Raw genomic sequence first — 19,459 nt, forward strand, 5'->3', positions numbered from 1 at the left:
CCCAGGCCACCAGACATCCTCTACAATGCCCAGAAAACGTGTCCACTGTCACAGAGCTGCCCTGGGGAGCACAGACAAGGAAGGAAGCCTCCCCAGGCACAGCCTTCAGGCAGGAGGATCACTGCAGGACCTGCCCATGGGGTTTTGCTCTCAGAAATGGGTCAGAGATAGGGACCAGACCCTTGGAGCTCCCTTTGTCTGGAGGCATGGAAGACACTCAAATTCTGGAAAGACTGACCCCATTTCCATCACGAAGGAAACTCTGGATTTTCTGAACCTCCAGCTCAGCCTTCAAGCAGGAGGATCACTGCAGGACCTGCCCATGAGTTTTTGCTCTCAGAAATGGGTCAGAGATAGGGACCAGGCCCTTAGAGCTTCCTTTGCCTGGAGGCAAAGAACACAGCCAAATTCTGGAATGATTATCCCCATTTCATCACAAAGGAAACTCTGGATCTTCTGGGCTTCCAGCACACAGAAACAGCCTCCAGCTCAGCCTTCAGGCAGGAGGATCACTGCAGGACAAGCCCATGAGGTTTTGCTCTCTGGAATGAGTTAGAAATGGGGACCAGGCCCTTAGAGCTCCCTTTGCCTGGAGAAAAGGAACACACATGGAACACACCCAGACTCTGGAAAGATTAACCCCCATTTCCATCACAAAGGAAACCCTGGGTCTTCTGAGCTTCCAGCACACAGAAACAGCCTCCAGCTCAGCCTTCAGGCAGGAGGATCACTGCAGGACATGCCCATGAGGTTTTGCTCTGAGAATTGGGTCAGAGATAGGGACCAGGCCCTTAGAGCTTCCTTTGCCTGAAGGCATGGAACACATCCAAATTCTGTAAAGATTTAACCCCATTTCCATGTCAAAGATAGGGACCAGGCCCTTAGAGCTCCCTTTGCCCAGAGGCATAGAACACACATGGAACACACCCAGATTCTGGAAAGATTAACCCCATGTCCATGTCAGAGATAAGGACCAGGCCCTTAGAGCTCCCTTTGCCCGGAGGCATGGAACACACTCAAATTCTGGAAAGATTTAACCCCATTTCCATGTCAGAGATAAGGACCAGGCCCTTAGAGCTCCCTTTGCCTGGAGGCAAGGAACATACCCAGACTCTGGCAAGATTAAAACCATTTCCATCACAAAGCAAACCCTGGATCTTCTGAGCTTCCAGCACACAGAAAGAGCCTCCAGCTGCCCACCCAGAGCAGCAGTACTCACGTTGTACAGGACTGTGGTCCACCCTTCCATGGTGATGCACTGGAAGACAGTCAGCACAGCAAAGAGGATGTTGTCGAACTGCGTGATCCCGTCGTTGGGACCGATCCACTCCCGGCACTCATAGCCCGGGGGGCAACCCTGCACCCCGCAGGGATGGGGAGGGTCCAGCTCCTCTAGTTCACCTGCAGCACACAGCAGAGAGACAAAGGAGGCAGAGGTGAGGGACAGCTCATCCCAGATCTTTTCCCACTCGTGGGATGTGGAGAGAGTGCCTGTCACATTCATATTTTCCCTTCACCCAGGATTTTTCTCCTGGGAAGCTCAGAAGCCTCGGAGAAAAAGGAAAACAATATGATCTCATTTGCTTCTCCTATGTCCTGCTGCTTTGGGATGTGGGTTGGAGATTGTTTATCCAACAGGTGATTGTTTCATTGGTTTCATGTGAATTGTTTTAACTCATTGGCCAATCAGGGTCAAGCTGTATCGAGACTCTGGAAGGAGTCAGGAGTTTTCATTATTATCTTTTTTAGCCTTCTGTAACTATCCTTTCTGTATTCTTTAGTATAGTTTAGTTTCATATTCTTTAATATAATATAGTATCTTAAATATTATAATATACTTAAATATTCTTTAGTATAGTTTAGTTTCATATTCTTTAATATAGTATCTTAAATATTATAATATACTAAATATTATACTTAAATATTGTAATACTTAAATGTTGTAATATAATATAAAACTATGATATTGTATCTTTAATATAATATAGTATCTTAAATAAATAAATATAATAGTATCTTGATATAAATTAGCCTTCTGAGGACATAAAGTGAGATTTATCATTCCCTCCTGCCATGAGGGCACCCCACAAACACAACAGGTGCCCAGCCTTTGTCCCCACCTGAATTGTTTGTGTAGCAGGCTCGATGCAGCTTCCCGCTGTAGAACTCCAGGCCGATGATGGCAAACATGAGGATGGCAAAAAAGAGCAGCAGGCCAATCTGCAGGAGAGGCACCATGGCCTTCATGATGGATTTCAGGACAATCTGCAAGCCTGGGAGAGGAGAGGAGATGAGAGAAAGGACACAGCTCAGAGCAGCAGTGCAAAGCCCCTTCCAGAGACTCATCCATTCCAAATCTGGCAGAAGTAAGACAGGGAGCAGAGAGGATGGACAGCCAACAGAGAAATTCAAAAGCACAGCCTGGAGGAGCCCTCTGGGCAGGAGGATCCTGGAGGAAAGCAGGGGAAGGAAAGCCAAGCTACAGAGCAGCCTCCAGCAGAGGTTGTTTCTGGTCCCCACTCCAATGTCCAGCCTGTCCTTGCCCCACCTGGACTTGGTGGGACATGGCTTGTGCATCTCTGTCCCCCTTGTTGCCCCCAGGGCATGAATCCAGCCCTGCCAGTGCCCAGAGCAGGAGGGACAGGAGCACTGGTGCCAGCAGCAGCCTAGTTTCTTTATTTATCCCCGTGCCAACAGATGAAATCTTGCAACAAAAAGGGGGAAAAAAAAACGAAAAAGCCAAGAAATCTCCCCTGAACAAACCCCAGTCCTGAAAGGATCCACCCACTGCCTTCTGGCCAGGGAAGAGGAGCTGCCAGCGAGCTCTGCAGAGGACAGTGCCACCCAGGGACACCAAGTGCTACCACCTTTGAGCTCTCACTAGATGGAAAGGTGGGATTGATGCCTCAGGTTTGAGCATTTTATATTTTTCAGATTCTGTGCTGCTTTAGTGTGTGAGTCTGGGGTTCAAATTAGGGGATGGTGAGCTCTGTGCACAGAGCAGGGAGACAAAACAATTCCTGCTCCAGCTGGGGACCAAGGACAAATGATCCAAATCTCAGGCCCAGGAGCACAAACAACGTGGGCTGAAGAGAGAAAAACAAAAAGGATGGGACTGCATGGGCTGGAGCTGTAATTGGACAATTAACTCCAATATGGAGCAGAACTTATAAAAGGGAGAAACCCCATGACCTGTTGTCCATTTTGTGACCATTTTGGTTCATCTTGGGTGCAGCCCTGGCTGGGCTCTTGTGCTGCCCAAGGTGGATCCATTGAGGCCTCTTAATAAATCCCTGCTTTATTCTTTAGCTCTGTCCAGCTTCTGTTGTAGGTCAGCCTTCACAAGGCATCAGGACAAGGTGGCACAAGGACCCCTCTCCCCCCAGGGCCATCAGGGATGGATGCAGACCCCCAGGGAGGGAATCAGGAGGATCCAACTTACTGGGAATGCCCGAGACGAGCTTCAGCGGCCGGAGCACGCGCACGGCCCGCAGCGTCCGCAGGTCCACGTGGGTGTTGAAGTGTGTCCCAGCCGTGGCGAGGATGCTGTGGGCACACAGGGACAGAGCACAGTTAGCCCAGGGAAAGCTCTTGGCCACTTCAGTGCCATGTTGTCAAAGCAGGCCAGGGGGAAGCCACGAGCCTGAGATTGAGAGTGCCGTGCTCTGCTGGCTGAGCTAGCCAGGCTACAGCCCACCAAGGGGACTTCCTGGGTTTGTCATCTCTTGGGAGCACCAAGAGGTTTTATTGTGTAATATTGTTCATTTTTTGTGCTTGTGCCTGTTAAATAAACAAGTTTTCCCCACTTTTCTCCAAGGAAATCTTTTCCTAAACCAGCTGGGGAAGCCATGAAGCTTCTCAAGCCATGTCCCTAGGCAGAGACAGAGATTAACTCCTCCCAGAGGTCAGTGAGCCTCCTTTGATGCTCACACCCAAATTCATGGGCAGCTATAATGAGACAAAGCCACACAGGGACCCTCCCCAGCCCTAGCAGCCCCCACATCCCAGGATGGCTGGGGACAGCCCCACATCACCCACGGATCCCATCCAGGGTCTCAAGGATCGTGCAGGATCCCTCCCAGGAAGGTGGCATATGGGCCAGGAGCAGCACCTCAGGGACGTGAGTCCCTCCCCTCCGTGCTCCTGTGGCAGCACCTCCAGGCATCAGCTGCCCTGGCTTATTCCACACATGGAGCTTCCTCAGAGTCCCACCTCTGGGATTGCTGAGAAGGAGCCCAGAACCTCGCACACATTCCAAAATCTATAGTAATGAAAGTTTGATGACCTTGGAAGGCAACCAGCAGGCACAGGAAGGACTCCAGAGGTTTTCTTTTAAAACACAAAGATTTTTTTAATTTTTTTCCCAAGCCCCTCTCTGGAAAACAAACTGGGGCAAGGAGGAAGGCTGGTGCACACTGAGTGCAGCAGTGGGAACACTCAGGGCTCCTGCACCTGCTCTGGGATGCTGAGGGGTGCTGCACCTCAGGGATGCTGGCAGAATCCTCTCCCATCCAGGCTTGGTCCCCAGGGGCTGGGAGAGGAGCAGAGAAGTTGCAGTAGAGCAGCAGGGAGTGGGAGAGGAGGGGATGGGGAGGAGAACGGGACAGAGGGAGGCAGCAACCTCAGGGCTGTTTGCAGCAATCCAAAAACCGAGGGAAATTGGGTCATTGTTCCACTAATTCATCTAATTACAGGCCAGAGCAGCTCTCTGGCGTGCTGAGCAATTAGCACTCTTTCTCTCACCCTCTCCCTGAGGTACAGCAGGTACCAACCTGTCCCTCCAGAAAGGCGGCTGGGTTTCCTAGGATACCCTGGCAGCTCTCACATCTGCAAACCGGGTTGCTTCAGCTCCTTTCCCCAGCCTCCTCTTCCTCCCTGCCCCACTGCAAGGCCCCAGCAGCAGTGGCATGCATCACCCACAACCCCCTGGGTATCACACTGCTCACCCCTGATATTTACAGGGATCTTTTACCCTTGCTGGCACTTTCCCTTTGCACACCCAGTCTCCCTGCCCCAGCCTGTGCCCAGCCCCTGCTGCCCACAGCACTGACAGGAGAGCAGAAAAGGGACTTAATTAAGTCAGGAGCAGCCAGAGTCTGGGGAGAGCTGTGCTGTTAAATTGGTTGTAAGATCAAAATCAATAAATATGATAAAGCACGGCCACTCAGCAGCACGAGGGAGGGACAAAAAACCTCATCACTTCCCACCCCTTCACCCACCCTGCCAGTGAGAGCAGGGTACCCCAGTGCTCCCCAAAATGCCAGCACAGGGGACACACTGTGCCAACACCATGCTGGAAACCCTCCTTCAGCTTTTGCTCCTCATGTCCCAGCCCCTGGAGTGGCACCAACCTCCCAAAGGGGCAGGAGCAGCCCCAGTGCTGACTCCAGCCAGGACAAAGTCCCAGAATCGCAGAATCCCAGAATCGCAGAATCGCAGAATCGCAGAATCCCAGAATCCCAGAATCACAGAATCACAGAATAATGAGGTTGGAAGAGACCTCCAAGATCATCGAGTCCAACCTATGCCCCAACACCTCAACCAGACTGTAGCACCCAGTGCCATGTCCAGTCTGTTTTTAAACACATCCAGAGATGGTGATTCTACCACCTCCCTGGGAAGAGCATTCCAGGATTTTATTATTCTTTCTGTGAAAAATTTTTTCCTTATATCCAACCTATCCCTTCCCTGCCATAGCTTGAGACTGCATCCTGTGTCTCTGTCAATGCTGCCTGGAGAAAGAGACCAACCCCAGCTGTCTCCAGCCTCCCTTCAGGGAGTTGTAGAGAGCAATAAGGTCACCTCTGAGCCTCCTCTTCTCCAGGTTTATAGCCAGCTCCTTCAAACGTTCCTCAGCAGCTGAGGAGCTCCAGGGGGCTGGGGATGCTCCCAGGCAGGCTGCAGGTTGCAGCCCAGCCCAGCTCCTGCAGCAGAGCAGCACTGGGGTGGGCAGCTCTGTCCCCTCAGCACAGAGCCATGGTGCCACATGGATGGAGGTGTGCTGCGTTGTGATTTCATGGTTTACCCCAGAACCCCGGGTCTCTCCTCTGAAGATTCCCTCTCAGGTGTGTCAATCACCCTTGTTTTCCCCACCCTGACCCCTCCCAGCACTGTCTGTCAATCCTGGCATTTCAGAAGGGCATTGAGTGATTGGGCAGATCCAAAAGATGCCCTCTACCCCTGGGGGCATTGGGCCATCCAGGTGTCCTTTGTCCCTTGTACCTGCTTGGTGGCTCCCTACCCCTTCCCTGCCCCTCTCCCCGGGGTTCAAAGGAACAGCAATCCCATGGTTCAGGAGTTCTGTTGGAGCTGTTGCTGCATTCAGAGGCCTGAGGGCCAGAATAAAGCTCTGGATCCAAACCCTCCATCAGAACTGACTCCTTTCCTTCACCATCACCTTAAAGCTTCTCCACAGAGGGAAACCAGAGGAGCAGCCCCAGTTATGGGGGGAAGCTCCATCCCACCACCACCAGAGCTCCTGCAGGCCTGGACTTGTCCCCAGTGCCCAGCTACAGCACCCAGCCAGGCAAAAGTGTCTGTGGGGTGAAACACCACACACCCAGCCAGCCAAAAGTGTCTGTGGGGTGAAACACCACACACCCAGGCAGCCAAAAGTGTCTGTGGGGTGAAACACCACACACTCAGCCAGGCAAAAGTGTCCTTGGGGTGAAACACCACACACCCAGCCGGCCAAAAGTGTCTGTGGGTGAAACACCACACACCCAGCCAGCCAAAAGTGTCTGTGGGGCGAAACACCACAGTGCCGCTGTTTGGTTCAGCACCAAGGGCCAGACAAGCCAAGGCACATCCCATCCACAATATTGGTGACAGCAGCAGAGGTGGAGCCCTCCAGCCTCCAGGGCAGGAGCAGCACCTGGCTGCAAAGTCCTCAGCTAACCCAGATTTGTGTGAAGGGCTCCAGAGCCCGTGCTGAGCCTCCAGGCAAGGCTCGGGCGATTCCAGGGCACTCCTTCCCTGCGCTCTAAATTAGCTGCTAAGAATGGGACTCCTCTGTGACAGGCAAGGTGACATGCTCCTTGTCCTCTCCGGGGGACAGGGGACATCACGAGCGCTTTGGGAAGGAGGTTTGGACAGATCACCAGACCGAGGCGGTGGCACTCGGCGCTGTCACCCGGGCGGTGACAAAAAGCTGACCCAGGTGTGACACAGGTGCCTGCACATCCTCCTGCAGGCAGCCAGGGCAGAGAGCACTCTGATCCCAGCCAGCCCAGAGCCTCTGGGCACGGGCTGAGCAGCCCTACACCACCCTCACACCTAATAAAGCAGCTGGGAAAAGCAAACCAAGCTTCCAGGCACGCCAGCCTGGCTGCTGGCTGCTTTTCCCAAGCCCTTCTGTGGCTGGAAGTTACACACATCCCCTCTCATGGATAACTTTTCCCAAGCCCTTCTGTGGCTGGAAGTTACACACATCCCCTTTCCTGGATAACCAGGCTTTTCTGGTAGGCACAGGCAGCACTGCTGATTATAAATCCAATGCTCCAAACACATCTTGCTGGTTGGGACTTCAGCATATCTCACCTGGCAATTGTTTATTTACCCTCTAGCCATGCCTTTTTTTAATAATTTTTTTTAATAAACCTTATCAGCCAGAACTTTCTGAATTAAGGTTTCTCACAGCTCCTGAGATGGGACTCGGGCTGTGACAGACCTTTGTGCTGCCACAGGGCAGCAGCTCTGGTATCTGTAGAACAATTTAAACCCTTTTCGATCACTCACAATATCCACGTCTGATGTGCTAATAATTATTCTTTATTTTTAGGCAAGGACCCAAACTAAAATTACATCTCACCATCCAAGTTATTTGAAAAAAGCTGCCAGATTTAGGCTATAAAAATCCCAATGATCTCATGCTTTTCATCATATGTACTGGAGGAAAAAAAGAAGGGGAAAAAAAAAAAAGTGAAGGCGTTTTTATAGGTCACCCAGGCAAAGGGGTTAGTTTTACTTCTGAGGAAAGGGGGAAGAGAGACTTCAGGTGGAGAAAAGAGCAGAGAGGAGCTTTTGGAAGGATGCAAATGAGAGAGGAGGCAGGATGGGAAATATATGCTAATCCCCCAAAGTATAATTGAATAGTGAGCAATCACCAGCAGACAAAAACACTCTTTCAGGAGAGGAAAAAAAATAATAATCCATTGCTTTGTGTTTGCAACCAGGATGATGATTTGATTTTATTTATTTGGAGGCTCTGGGGAGGAGGGCGAGCTCCCGCTGGGGCCACCACACCCGTGGGCTTTGGGGCTGGGCAGAGCTGGGATCAGCCCCCATCTGAGCAGAGAACACGCCCTCGCCTCCAGCTGAGGACCTGCACCTTTAGATCTCTTCCCCCAGGACTCAAAAGAAGGGAAAAAACCCCAAGAATAATCTCATTTTAAAGGATTCCCTGCTCTTTGGGACCGTGAAGAATAAAGAACAAGCGATGCTTGACAATGGTGCCCACGCAAAGTCAACACTGAACTTGGGCACTGTCCCACTCTGCAGCTGCCCCTGTGCCTGTGCATTGCTGGGCTCCCATCCCCATCATCATCCCATCCCATCATCATCCCATCCCCATCATCATCCCATCCCCATCATCATCCCATCCCATCCCATCCCATCCCATCCCATCCCATCCCATCCCATCATCATCCCATTCCATCCCATCTAATCCCATCCCATCATCATCCCATCCCCATCATCATCCCATTCCATCCCATCTAATCCCATCTCCATCATCATCCCATCTCCATCATCATCCCATCCCCATCATCATCCTAATTTATCCCATCCCATCCCATCGATCCCATCCCCATCCCATCCTGCTCTCAGCCCTAAGGAACAGCACACACAGCTCAGGCCACGCTGCAAAGAGCTTCACATCAGAGACTCCCAGAAAAGGCTGAACCCCAAGTTATCAGATTGACCCTCTATTCACCCCCCCAACCCCAAAGTGAGCCCCCCTCAAGCATTCCCCTCGGGGAGCACTGCTGAAACTCACACAAACTGTCCCAGCAAAGGGTGTGCTGGGTGGAGAAAGGCATAGGCTGAGACAGACTAATCTCAGCCCAAAATCTGGGGCAGGCAGGGTGCTGGCTGGCATGCAAATTAATATTTATAATTAAGTGGAAAGGCCCCTGAAGGCTTGCACTGCCACCTGACTCTGGGAGGGAGACTACTTCATAATTAATACACTGGTCAAACAGCTCACAGAAAGTGAGTTACCTGATGAGCTCACCCCATTCCTGCCCTGTTTGGGGTGAATCAATGGGGTGAATCCATCCCTGCCCTCTCTGCAGGCAGCATCCTGTGCAGCAGGACATCCTCACAGTCCTTGGGTGCCAACCTGGCTCGAGGCAGGGCCAGCAGGGTCAGGTCACCCACTCTGAGGGTGCCACAGCAGAGCACAGCCTTGGGGACACCAAGGGACAGGGACACCAGGGCCAAGTCCCGCCCTTGGCACAGTTCAGAGCAGCGTCAAAGCCTCCACCACCTTCTCTTGCTCTTTCTAGGTTTCGGGGCTGTGACCCAGGTGGATTGAGCTGCTGCTGCACAGCTCCTGCTCCTGCCCCTCCCAGCAGCTTGGAGAGCTCTGGATGGGCACAAGTGACTCCCTGAGCGGTGTGATGAGGCTGAAGGACAAAATCTGCCTTTACCAGCCTTTGATCTGGGGGGTGAGATCATCCCCCAAGGCCACCTCTTCCCAGAGAAGCCCGCAGGATTTGGGGCATGACTGTCCTGGACCCTGTGGGTTGGCTAAACCCCACATCTCCCTCCTTCCTCCATCCCCACACTGCCTCTCAGCAGACAGAGGATTTGGCAGGGTGAGAGGGTGCTGATAAAAGTGCATTTGCACACACACAGGACCTGGTGGAAAGCTAAAGCCAGTGAGAGCAGACGAGAGCTGGCTCCACGGAGAAACAGAGAAGGGCTGACCACAGCAGGACCTGTCTGAGCTCGTGCCAAAGGAGGGGGAGGAGACCCCAGAGCACCCACCTGTGTGAGCCCACCTTCTCACCGAGGATGAGGAGGGAACAACCCCCTTTCCTCAGGCCATGCCCCCCAACCCATCTCCCAGAGGAAGGCGCATGGCGGCGCAAAGAGGGACAATGAGGGCGTCCCCCAGAGCAGGAGCTCTGCCAGGGTGTTGGGGTGCAGCAGGAGCCCCTGGGGAGCTCAGGGGTGCCTGGCAGGGGAGGCAGTGCCCCCGGGGACCAGCAGCCACGTGGGAGGGGCTGACTCACTCTGCAGCTTCAGGGAAGCAGCGGGGTGGGGAGGATGGAGCCGGGATCGCGTGAGCGGCACGCGGGACTGATGCTGTGCTGGGAAAAGGGGGTGCCTGGCTCCCCCAGAGCCACAGCCACAGCTCTGCCTGCCCAGGTGGTGCCTCAGGTTTGAGCTTTTACGGTTTTCAGATTCTGGGCTGCTTTAGTGTGTGAATCTGGGCTTCCTATGAGCTCTCTGCACAGAGCAGGGAGACAAAACAATTCCTGCTCCAGCTGGGGACCAAGGACAAATGATCCAAATCTCAGCACCAAGAGCACAAACAACATGGGCTGAAGAGATAAAAACAAGAAAAATGGGACTTCATGGACTAAAGCTGTAATTAAACCAATAATTACAGCTATATATTATATATATATATATATATATATATATATATATATATATATATATATATAGCTACAATAAAACTCTCCAATATGCTAGTAGACTAGAACTTACAAAAGTATAACACCCCATGACTTGTTGTCCTTTTTGTGGCCATTTTGGGTTGGGCTGCCCAAGGTGGATCTATTGAAGCCTCCTAATAAATCCCTACTTTATTCTTCAGCTCTGTCTAGTCCCTGTTCTAGGTCAGCCTTCACAAGGCATCACAGGGATCTCCAACCCCCATCCACAGCAAGGGGAAAGCTTTTCCCTCCTCCCCAGCCTGTCCCCTGACCCAGCCAGGGAAGCTGTGCTGCCCTTTGTGCAAGGTGCTGGTCCCAGGGCCATGGCATATGGCACATGAATCATTCACCAAGCTGGGAGATTAATTATTCATCCAAACGAAAGACCAAACATTTTACTAATTGTCCTGAAAGGAAAGAGCTGGGAAAGGGGGCAGGCATCAGGTTGGGTACTGCCAACATTCATGAAATAAAAAGGAAAGAGTTGGGGGGGGGGGAAAGTCTCGTTTGGTGTGATCAAAGTATTGCTGGGGTTGGACCTGGGGTTGTTTTTTTGTTGGTTTATCCCTAGAGCACAGCACTCCTTGCAGGGGCTCAGGCTCCAGCAGGACAACCACATCAGGATGCTGCACTTGTGCCCTGATTCCACACCTGTTCTCCAAAGCTCTTATCCACTCCCCCAAGTTCTCCAAACCCTTATCCACTCCCTGAGTCAGGGAAATGCAGGTGTGGGGCTGTGGGAAGAGCCTGTCCCCAGCCCAGGTGTGCTCCCACACCCGTGGGGCCAGCACCCCCAAACAAACCACCAGGGCATGCAGCACCTCAATATTCCCCAATGCAGCTGCTGCCAGCACCTGGTCAAGGATCCCCCTTCCATCTCTGGAACTCCAGGACTGAAAAGAGCCTCCAAACACACAGAACTGGGGTTGTGTGAGGTGCACTAAATCCCTGAGGGCAAAACATCCCTGCCTCTCCCACAGGGGAGCTCAGGGGGAACCATGAAAAGGGAACTTTCCAGGACAGTCATCTGAAAATCCAGGCAGCATCAAAACCAGCAGAAAAGCCAAGCTGCCCTCCTCATCCCTGGGCTCACCTCGCAGCCTTGGAATGCTTCCATCCTGCTTCCCACCAGGCACAGCAGGAAATCAGGGATGCACAAGCATGCACAGGATTTCCCTGGGAGGTCAGGGAGAGACACCAGGCTCACAGCTGCTGCCTGGGCTTTGGGACAGGACTTGGAGAGCCAGGCTTTCCTGCCCTGGCTTTGCTGAGGGCATGGCAGGCAGTGCCAGCAATCCTTCACTCCTGCTTTCCCTTGGCCACGCTCCACCCCACAAAACCCTTTAATGAAAACCACCGTGCCCAAGGGCTTCACAAAAGGCACCCAGGTGTAGAGGGTTGTTAAAGCCTCCCAAAAACCCCGACAGCAGAGCTTCCTTTTAGTGACTCTGGGGTTTTTATCCAGCTTTTACAGTGGCTGCTTCCCCAGCTCCTGAGCAGAACAACTTCACAAGGGCCTTTTGATTCACATTTGGATTTTTTTTCCACCCATTGTGAGCAGCGTTCCCCCACCCCTTCACCTCTCACGTGTTATTGTATTGCTGCTATAACAAAAAAAAGCCAATGGTGCTTTGATAATGCTCAGGCACTGGAGTGTGTGAAGCACACACCCACCTGGATATTTGCAGAGGGAGTTTAACCCTTCCTGTTCCATCTAGTAGGGGGCAGGACAAAGCAGGCAGCTGTAGGGTCCTTGTGCTCTATTCCCAATGGCATCCAGGGAGCTCATGCTCCAGTTGCTGGTGGCTGAAGCTCTTTCAGCCTCACTTTCTCAGAACCATCAATTAAGAGGTCACCAACCTTCCCCTGCCCTTTCTGACCACTTCTGAGCCATTTTCCCTTTTGGTCCAGGTCACACTGAGTCAAGCAGGTCCCAAATCCAGCCTCAGCACCCGGCTGGCTCTGGTTCTCACAGAGACAGGGTGAGCATCCCCAAACCCCAGGGGAAATGCAGATGTTCCCCCTCGCTGGTTCTGCCTCAGAACGAGTAAAGATATTTTATGCACACTTTCATATAAAATTATTTTTAGCTGGAGGAGAACAGGCTGTTTTTTCAGGCAGCAATGATGATTTGGAAACCACAGGTTACAAAGAGAACAGGTTTACAAATGTGACTATTAGTTCCCCAGTGGAAGCTTTAGCATCAGGGAGTTTTAGGTGGGTGTTGATTTCCACTGAGATGGAAAAAAAAAATGATTTATTGACAGAAGAAGCAAACACCAGTTGAACTCTAGTCAGTGCCATCCGCTCCTGCACAAGGTCCCAGGAGGCCACTCATGGGAGAAATCCCTCATTAGGCTCATTTCCAGCAGGGAGAGGGTGAAGAAAATCCCACTGCTCACAGAAATCCCAGCGTGGTGTCTGTGACCATGATGCCACCTGCCCTGAGGACCTCTCTCTCCCATCAGACACATGGCAAAAAATGATTCCACCTGCATTAAGGACCGCCATCAGATACATGGCAAAAATTTATTCCAGCTGAACTAAGGACCTCTCCCACCAGATATATGGCAAAAAATGATTCCACAAGCACTGAGGACCTTTCCCATCAGATACACAGCAAAAAGTGATTCCACCTGCACTGAGGACCTCTCCCATCAGATACACAGCAAAAAAATGATTCCACCTGCACTAAGGACCTCTCCCATCAGATATATGGCAAAAAATAATTCCACCAGCACTGAGGACCTCTCCCATTAGATACACAGCAAAAAAATTATTCCACCTGCACCAAGGACCTCTCTCTCCGATCAGACACATGGCAAAAAATGATTCCACCTGCACTGAGAACCTCTCCAATCAGATATACAGCAAAAAGTGATTCCACCTGCACAAAGGACCTCTCCCACCAGATATATGGCAAAAAAATGATTCCAGCTGCACTGAGGACCTCTCCCATCAGATGCACAGCAAAATAATGATTCCACCTGCACCAAGGACCTCTCCCATCAGATGCACAGCAAAATAATGATTCCACCTGCACCAAGGACCTCTCCAATCAGATGCACAGCAAAAAATAACTCCAGAAAGGAGCAGTAACACCCTGTGTCACAACTGGAGGGACGAGGGCAGTGAGTGTGACACTGGCTCCCTGTGGGTCGGATCCTGGGATGGGTGCTGCTCACATGGATGTTTTCTCTGGATGCACCAGCATCCAAACCCACAAGCACCACCCTGCACTTCTGATCACAGCATCCCCTCCACCACAGCCACAGCCTTTCAGTAAGCCACAACACGATCCCCACGACCGCCAAATCTCCCCAGTCTCCATCCAGACACTTTTACATTCACCGAGCCGGAGCCGCAGAGGCGATCCCGAGGCTCCGCCGCCCGCCCGCCTTACGCAACCGACACAGAACGAGCCGCCAAGTGCAAACCTTCTCCCACAAGCTGTTTGCAAGTCATTTGCCAGCCAAGGATTATTTGCTGCAGGAATTTGCCAATAATTCAGCGGATTAAACAGGCTGAGAGTTTCCTGCATGAGAGGCACAGCACTGAGGAGCAGCAGCGTTGGCAGCACCGCAGGGCAGATGGGCAGGGAGATGGGCAGGGAGAAGGAGCCCCTGACCTGCTGCAGCTGATCCCAGTGACCCCAAAGCCAGCCCAGGGTAAAAATCCATGGGTTGCCTCCTCCACCCTCCACCACAATATAGAATTTGCCCCAACAGGTCGGTGAGGCAGAAAAATGCCCTTCACCTGGGGCAAAGCCAGCAGGTGAAGGGGCATCCCTTGGGTTCCACTCAGCTGAGCGAACACCAGGATCCCAGGGCGGGTATAATGGTGGGGAAGCAGACACTGGAGAGCTGCACCCCGTGACTGGCAGTGCTGGGGGGCACACAGCCCCTCCTGTTGGGGTGGGCAGCACGGTGCTGGCAGCCCTTCATGGACAGTTGATTCCCTGGCACGGGGCCTGGCTCAGCCCGGCAGTGAGAGGAGCTGGCGAGGCTCTGCCAGTGAGTGATTGCTGGGCGCTGACTCAGCACCTGCCGGGCACAGCAGCCAGCCCAGAGCCGTGGGGAGAGCAGGAACAGGGCCCTGGGGAAGCTCTCCCCCCAGCCCAGTGCTGCCCCTTGGCCCACGCCCCAGAGGATGCCCAGGTCAGGATGCAGGTGATGGGAATTTCTCAGCCCCCCAGCTGCTTCCTGCACATCCAACCCAGTGACACCAAGAGCCCCTCTTGTTGCTACCAATGCGTGTCCCGTGCTGTCCCCAGAAGTGTGAGCACCTGTCCCCAGGGATCTGAGCCCCTTTGCCCAGCCCAGGAGCCACAGAACCCTCTCCATGAGTCACTCTGCAGATGTGGGAGAGCAGCAGCCTCCCATGTGAGGGCTGCACCTCCCACAGGCTGCCTGCTTGCTGCCCATCAGACACCCACCAGCACGCCCTCCATTGCCAGGTGACGTGGTCCCACTCCCCAGCAAGGCCATGGAGATCCCCACTGGACCAAGGGAGTCAAAATGTCCCCAGCCATGCTCTCCTCAGGCCTCCTCTGGTGCACAGTCCCACCACCATGGACAGCAGCTCCCACCACCACACCCCAGCAGAAGCAGGCTCTGCATTCCCCCTCCTCCTCCAAACACCCAACCAGGTGTCACATCCCACATGGTGCCACCAAGAGTCGGGACTGTGCAGCAGGAAGCTCTGTAGAGACCCCCTGGCCGCCGTGCCTCAGTTTCCCAGCCAGCCCTGCAGCTGCTCTGCACCCAGCAAAGCTCACAGAGCACTCAGACCCCCAGGCTCTCTCTGTTTGTACACATCAAACCAGCTCCTCTGAGCGTGATGTTTCCATCAGCAGGCAAAAAGAAACACCCACAATGCAGGTACAACCTTCCCTGCACACAGAAAGGGGCCCAGGGGTCACCCTGGCTGGGCTTCTGCTCAAGCTGACTTCCAGTGCTGGCTAACACAAGCCCAAATGCCCCTGCCTGTTTCTATGTCACCAGGACAGCCCAGCACACAGCAAGCAGGACTCAAATCTGGGCCATGTCCCTGGCAGGTGGCACCACCAGTGACACAAGCAGCACACGTGTGCTACCACCCCCAGCAGCATCACTCCTGCATGCTGGGATGGTGAGCAGCACCGCCTGGGAGCGTTACCCTACCCAGACCTCATTCCCAAACCTCCAGCACCAGGGCAAGCCTGGAAGGTGCTTGGGAAGGCAAGAGGAGAAGAGGTTTCCCCCCTCCCCATGGAGGGTTTGACCAGAATCTCTCCCAGATCACATCCAGCTGCTTATCAGGTCATGCCACCACCTTACCCTGTATTCAGGTGGGTGACAAGCCACCAAGTGAGGAAAGCTGGGCATGGTGGCCTCAGAGCCAGGCTCACTGCTTGTCCCACCATCAGCACCTACAGCAAAGCCAACACGGCACCTCCAGCACATCCTCCCCTCCCTCATCAGGACAACAGAACACCACTGACAATAGCAAACCAGGGGCTCTCCCCACGTCCTGGAGCTCGTGTCCTCACCAGGACGAGCCCCCAAGCCCAGGCCAGCCCAGCAGGGCCCCCCAGCAGCAGCACTCACCCACTGAGGACCACGATGAAGTCCATGACGTTCCAGCCGTTGCGCAGGTACGAGCCCTTGTGGAACACGAACCCCAGGGCCACGATCTTAATCCCAGCCTCGAAGCAGAAAATCCCAATGAAGTAGGGCTCTGTCTTCTCCTGCCAGGGTGAAATCAGTGACCCAGTGAGAGGGGGAGACTGAGCAAACACAGCAGCAGGCATTTCACACTGACCCAACTCGTGTCCCATCCCACCTCCCCCAGACCCATCATCTCCTCTGGGAGCTTTCCCAGCCCCTTCTCAGCCAGCAGCACCCTCAGAAATAAACAGAGGGTGGCTATGACATGCTCAGGTTGCCCAGTTCTCCCCTACCCATTTTAAAGGGGCTTAAACCTTCCTGACCCCTTTCCATGGAGAAGGAATATGCTACACCAGCCCCAGGCAGGCTGGAGGAGCTAGTCCCAGAGGAAGCCTCCTGTCTGGCCACCCCAAAATCAGAAGCAATTGCCTGGTAGGGTTGGGTGGGTGCCTTGGGCCAGCCCCCAGCCCAGCAGGGAGGGATGGACACGGGGTACTCACTAATCTCCGTGACATGGGCGTCTTGTCATCCTCAGGGAGGTGCTGCTCCAGGGCCAGCACGATGCAGTTGGCAATGATGGTGGCCAGGATCATGTACTCGAAGGGAGTGCGGGGGAGTTAAGGAGCACAGAAGAGCTGGGTGACACCCCCGACCCCCCAGCCCACCCTTGGCTTCACCTGCTCAGCCACTGGAGCTGTTTTCCCCACAGGAACATCCATGTGAAGCCCACCTTGGTGTTGTTTGGAAATGAGAGGAGTGAGAGCCCCCCAAGACCTTCCTCCCTGCAGACCTGCTGGGCCTCACCACCTCCTCCCCAAGCTCACAGGACACCTTTGCTGGGATGAAAACTCCCATGGGAGAGATGCTTCTTGTGCAAGGAGCCCAGAAGGTGCACACAAGGTTTGGAGCAGGACAACCAGGCTGGGCTATGCCTGGAAGAAGGTTTGGCATGGTCCTTGGCAGCATCAGGGAGGCTCTCCCTGGCATGGCACACTCTCCCTGGCATGCTAGGGCTGGCATGTCCCTTTTTCCTTCTCTTTTCCACCACCCATCAGCAGGAGATGGGGCTCAGAAAGGGGAGGTGTCACAAGGCATGGGCAGCCCTTGTCCTAAAACACCCCCATGGATGCAGCACCTGCACAGCCTGAGGAGGATGGAGCATGCCTTGCAAGTCCTGGGGCTCTGACCTGGATCAGCCCACCCTGTGGATGGCAGCCCTTGCCAAGCACCCTGAGGGCAGCAGGATGAGCCCAGGTGGCCCTGGGAGCTGCAGAGCACTTGGCTGAGCACTCACAGCTCTGATGGCACCTGGGTCTGAGTAGGGTGGAAACTCCCTGTGGAGATATCCCAGCTCAGCCACACGCCAGCAAGACCCCAAGGGGCAGCAGCACCTTGTCAAAAGGACCTGGTTGGACCCTTATGAGCAATCCTAAACACTACATCCACGTCTAGGCCCTGGTTGGACACTTATGAGCAATCCTAAATCCTTCATCCACGTCTAGGACCTGGTTGGACCCTTATGAGCAATCCTAAATCCTTCATCCGCGTCTAGGACCTGGTTGGACCCTTATGAGCAATCCTAAATCCTGCATCCACGTCTAGGTCCTACCCAACCCTTCTCCAGGAGCCCCCCTGAGAAGTGGCAGCAGGAGCTGGTGTCTGAGGAGCTGAGGAAGGAAAGGGCAGGCTGATGCCCAGGAAAACACCCCAAACTCAGCTTCTTCCTGCCTTTTGATTCATGGGATCGAGGCAGGGACACGGAGCTCTCTCCTGCCTGGCCCAGGGCCGAGCTCTGAAAACAAAGCACTTCCAAATGACAGGGTGGCCATATCTTTCCAACTTCCCATCCATCTTTTCCAATTCTCCACAATAAAAGCCCTGTTGTCCTCAATAACTGAATGTGGAGCAATACACCCCTGATTCTGCTCCCTCCTTGCCAAAACAGCTCTATTACTGTCACCACTGGCACCAGCAGCCACCCAGGCAGAGGACAGCCACCTTCCCCTGTGCAAAGGGGATGTGATCCCACCTGGCATGGATTTGCCCATAAAGGAATCATCCACACTCCCACCATCCCAAGCTGGCCAAGCCCTTCCCCACCACACCAAAGCTTCTCCACACACAACACCCTCAGGCTGGCACGTTTCAGGCAAGGAGGTGTCCAACAGCTCAGGGAAAAGGGGTGATTTTCTTTTCCAACCTCATCTTTTGGCCACTGACTACAGTGAAATGCTTTCAACCAGTGCCCCTGAGCCCACGGGCAAGAGAAGACACCTCGGTGCCCACCATGAGCATGGGAAAAGGGAAAGCATGGAGTGACCCCAGCCCAGTGAGGCTGGGCACGCTGGCAAGGCAGGAGCAGGGATGGGCACAGAAACATCCCCAGAGACAGGGCCAGGAGAGGCAGCCAGGGAGAGCCCGTGGGAGCTGGGATGTGTTTAACCCAGGCAGGAAGAAGAGCCAGGCAAGAGACATCCAAGGCATTTAAAAAGCCACTCAGTGAAATTAATGATTGCTACGTTCGAGGCAAACCCAACGAGAGAGGCTGCAGAGCCAGCCAGGCACGGAGCAGGAGCAGCTCCCCGTGCTTGGGGAGGGCGCCCACACTCCAAAAGTTCTCCTCTGAGGCTCGACACAAGTGAATATTTCCCTGCATGGCTCCAGCAGAGTCCTCTCCCTGCATCCCACCCCACTCCATCCACCGCGGCGCTTGGCCCGGCGCCACCAGCCTATTTGGGACCTTTTTGTATCATTTTCCTGAAAGTCTGCGAGCAATTAGCACCGGCTGAAGAGACAAACAGCGTGTTAGTGGGGCGGGGCAGCAGCTCCCCAGGCACCAGGCACATTTGCCTAGATGAGGAGAAGTGTGGGAGCTGTGCGGGAGCGTCCGTGTCCGTCTGTCCGCCCCAGCATCCCGCACTGCTCCCGTGGGAGAGGGAAAAACCCAACTGCAGCAGCGTGGGAGCCCTGCTCAGAAGGGGCTGGGGGCCTCAGGACCACCTGGCCACAACATCTGGTTGAGAGCAGGAGGACAGTGCACATCTGTCACACCCCTGCACAGGAGCACGCTCCTGCTGCACCTCCAGCAAGTGGGGGAACAGAGGCAGGAATCAGGGCAAGGGGGTCACCAGGGCAAGGAATGAG

The 19,459-nt window shown here is 53.8% G+C and overlaps 1 protein-coding gene across 9 annotated transcripts in view; it reads right to left on the reverse strand.

Moving 5' to 3' along the window:
- The window catches only part of CACNA1E (calcium voltage-gated channel subunit alpha1 E), a 161,968-nt gene that overhangs the window by 81,631 nt on the left and 60,878 nt on the right, over positions 1-19,459 (reverse strand). For all 9 annotated transcript variants that reach the window (XR_011680517.1, XM_071435840.1, XM_071435838.1 and 6 more), the window contains exons 4-8: positions 16,816-16,921; positions 16,256-16,395; positions 3,443-3,546; positions 2,121-2,273; positions 1,220-1,401 (exon numbers count right to left, since the gene is read on the reverse strand). Coding sequence is in view for 8 of the 9 variants with exons in the window: in XM_071435840.1 (XP_071291941.1) it covers positions 1,220-1,401; positions 2,121-2,273; positions 3,443-3,546; positions 16,256-16,395; positions 16,816-16,921 (685 nt within the window). In the remaining variant the exon portion in view is untranslated. The remainder of the gene's footprint in view (positions 1-1,219; positions 1,402-2,120; positions 2,274-3,442; positions 3,547-16,255; positions 16,396-16,815; positions 16,922-19,459) is intronic.

This window comes from Agelaius tricolor, unplaced genomic scaffold (genome assembly GCF_023055355.1).
Source record: "Agelaius tricolor isolate 1412-34295 unplaced genomic scaffold, bAgeTri1.0.p SCAF_11, whole genome shotgun sequence".
In the NCBI taxonomy this organism is placed as follows: Eukaryota; Metazoa; Chordata; class Aves; order Passeriformes; family Icteridae; genus Agelaius; species Agelaius tricolor.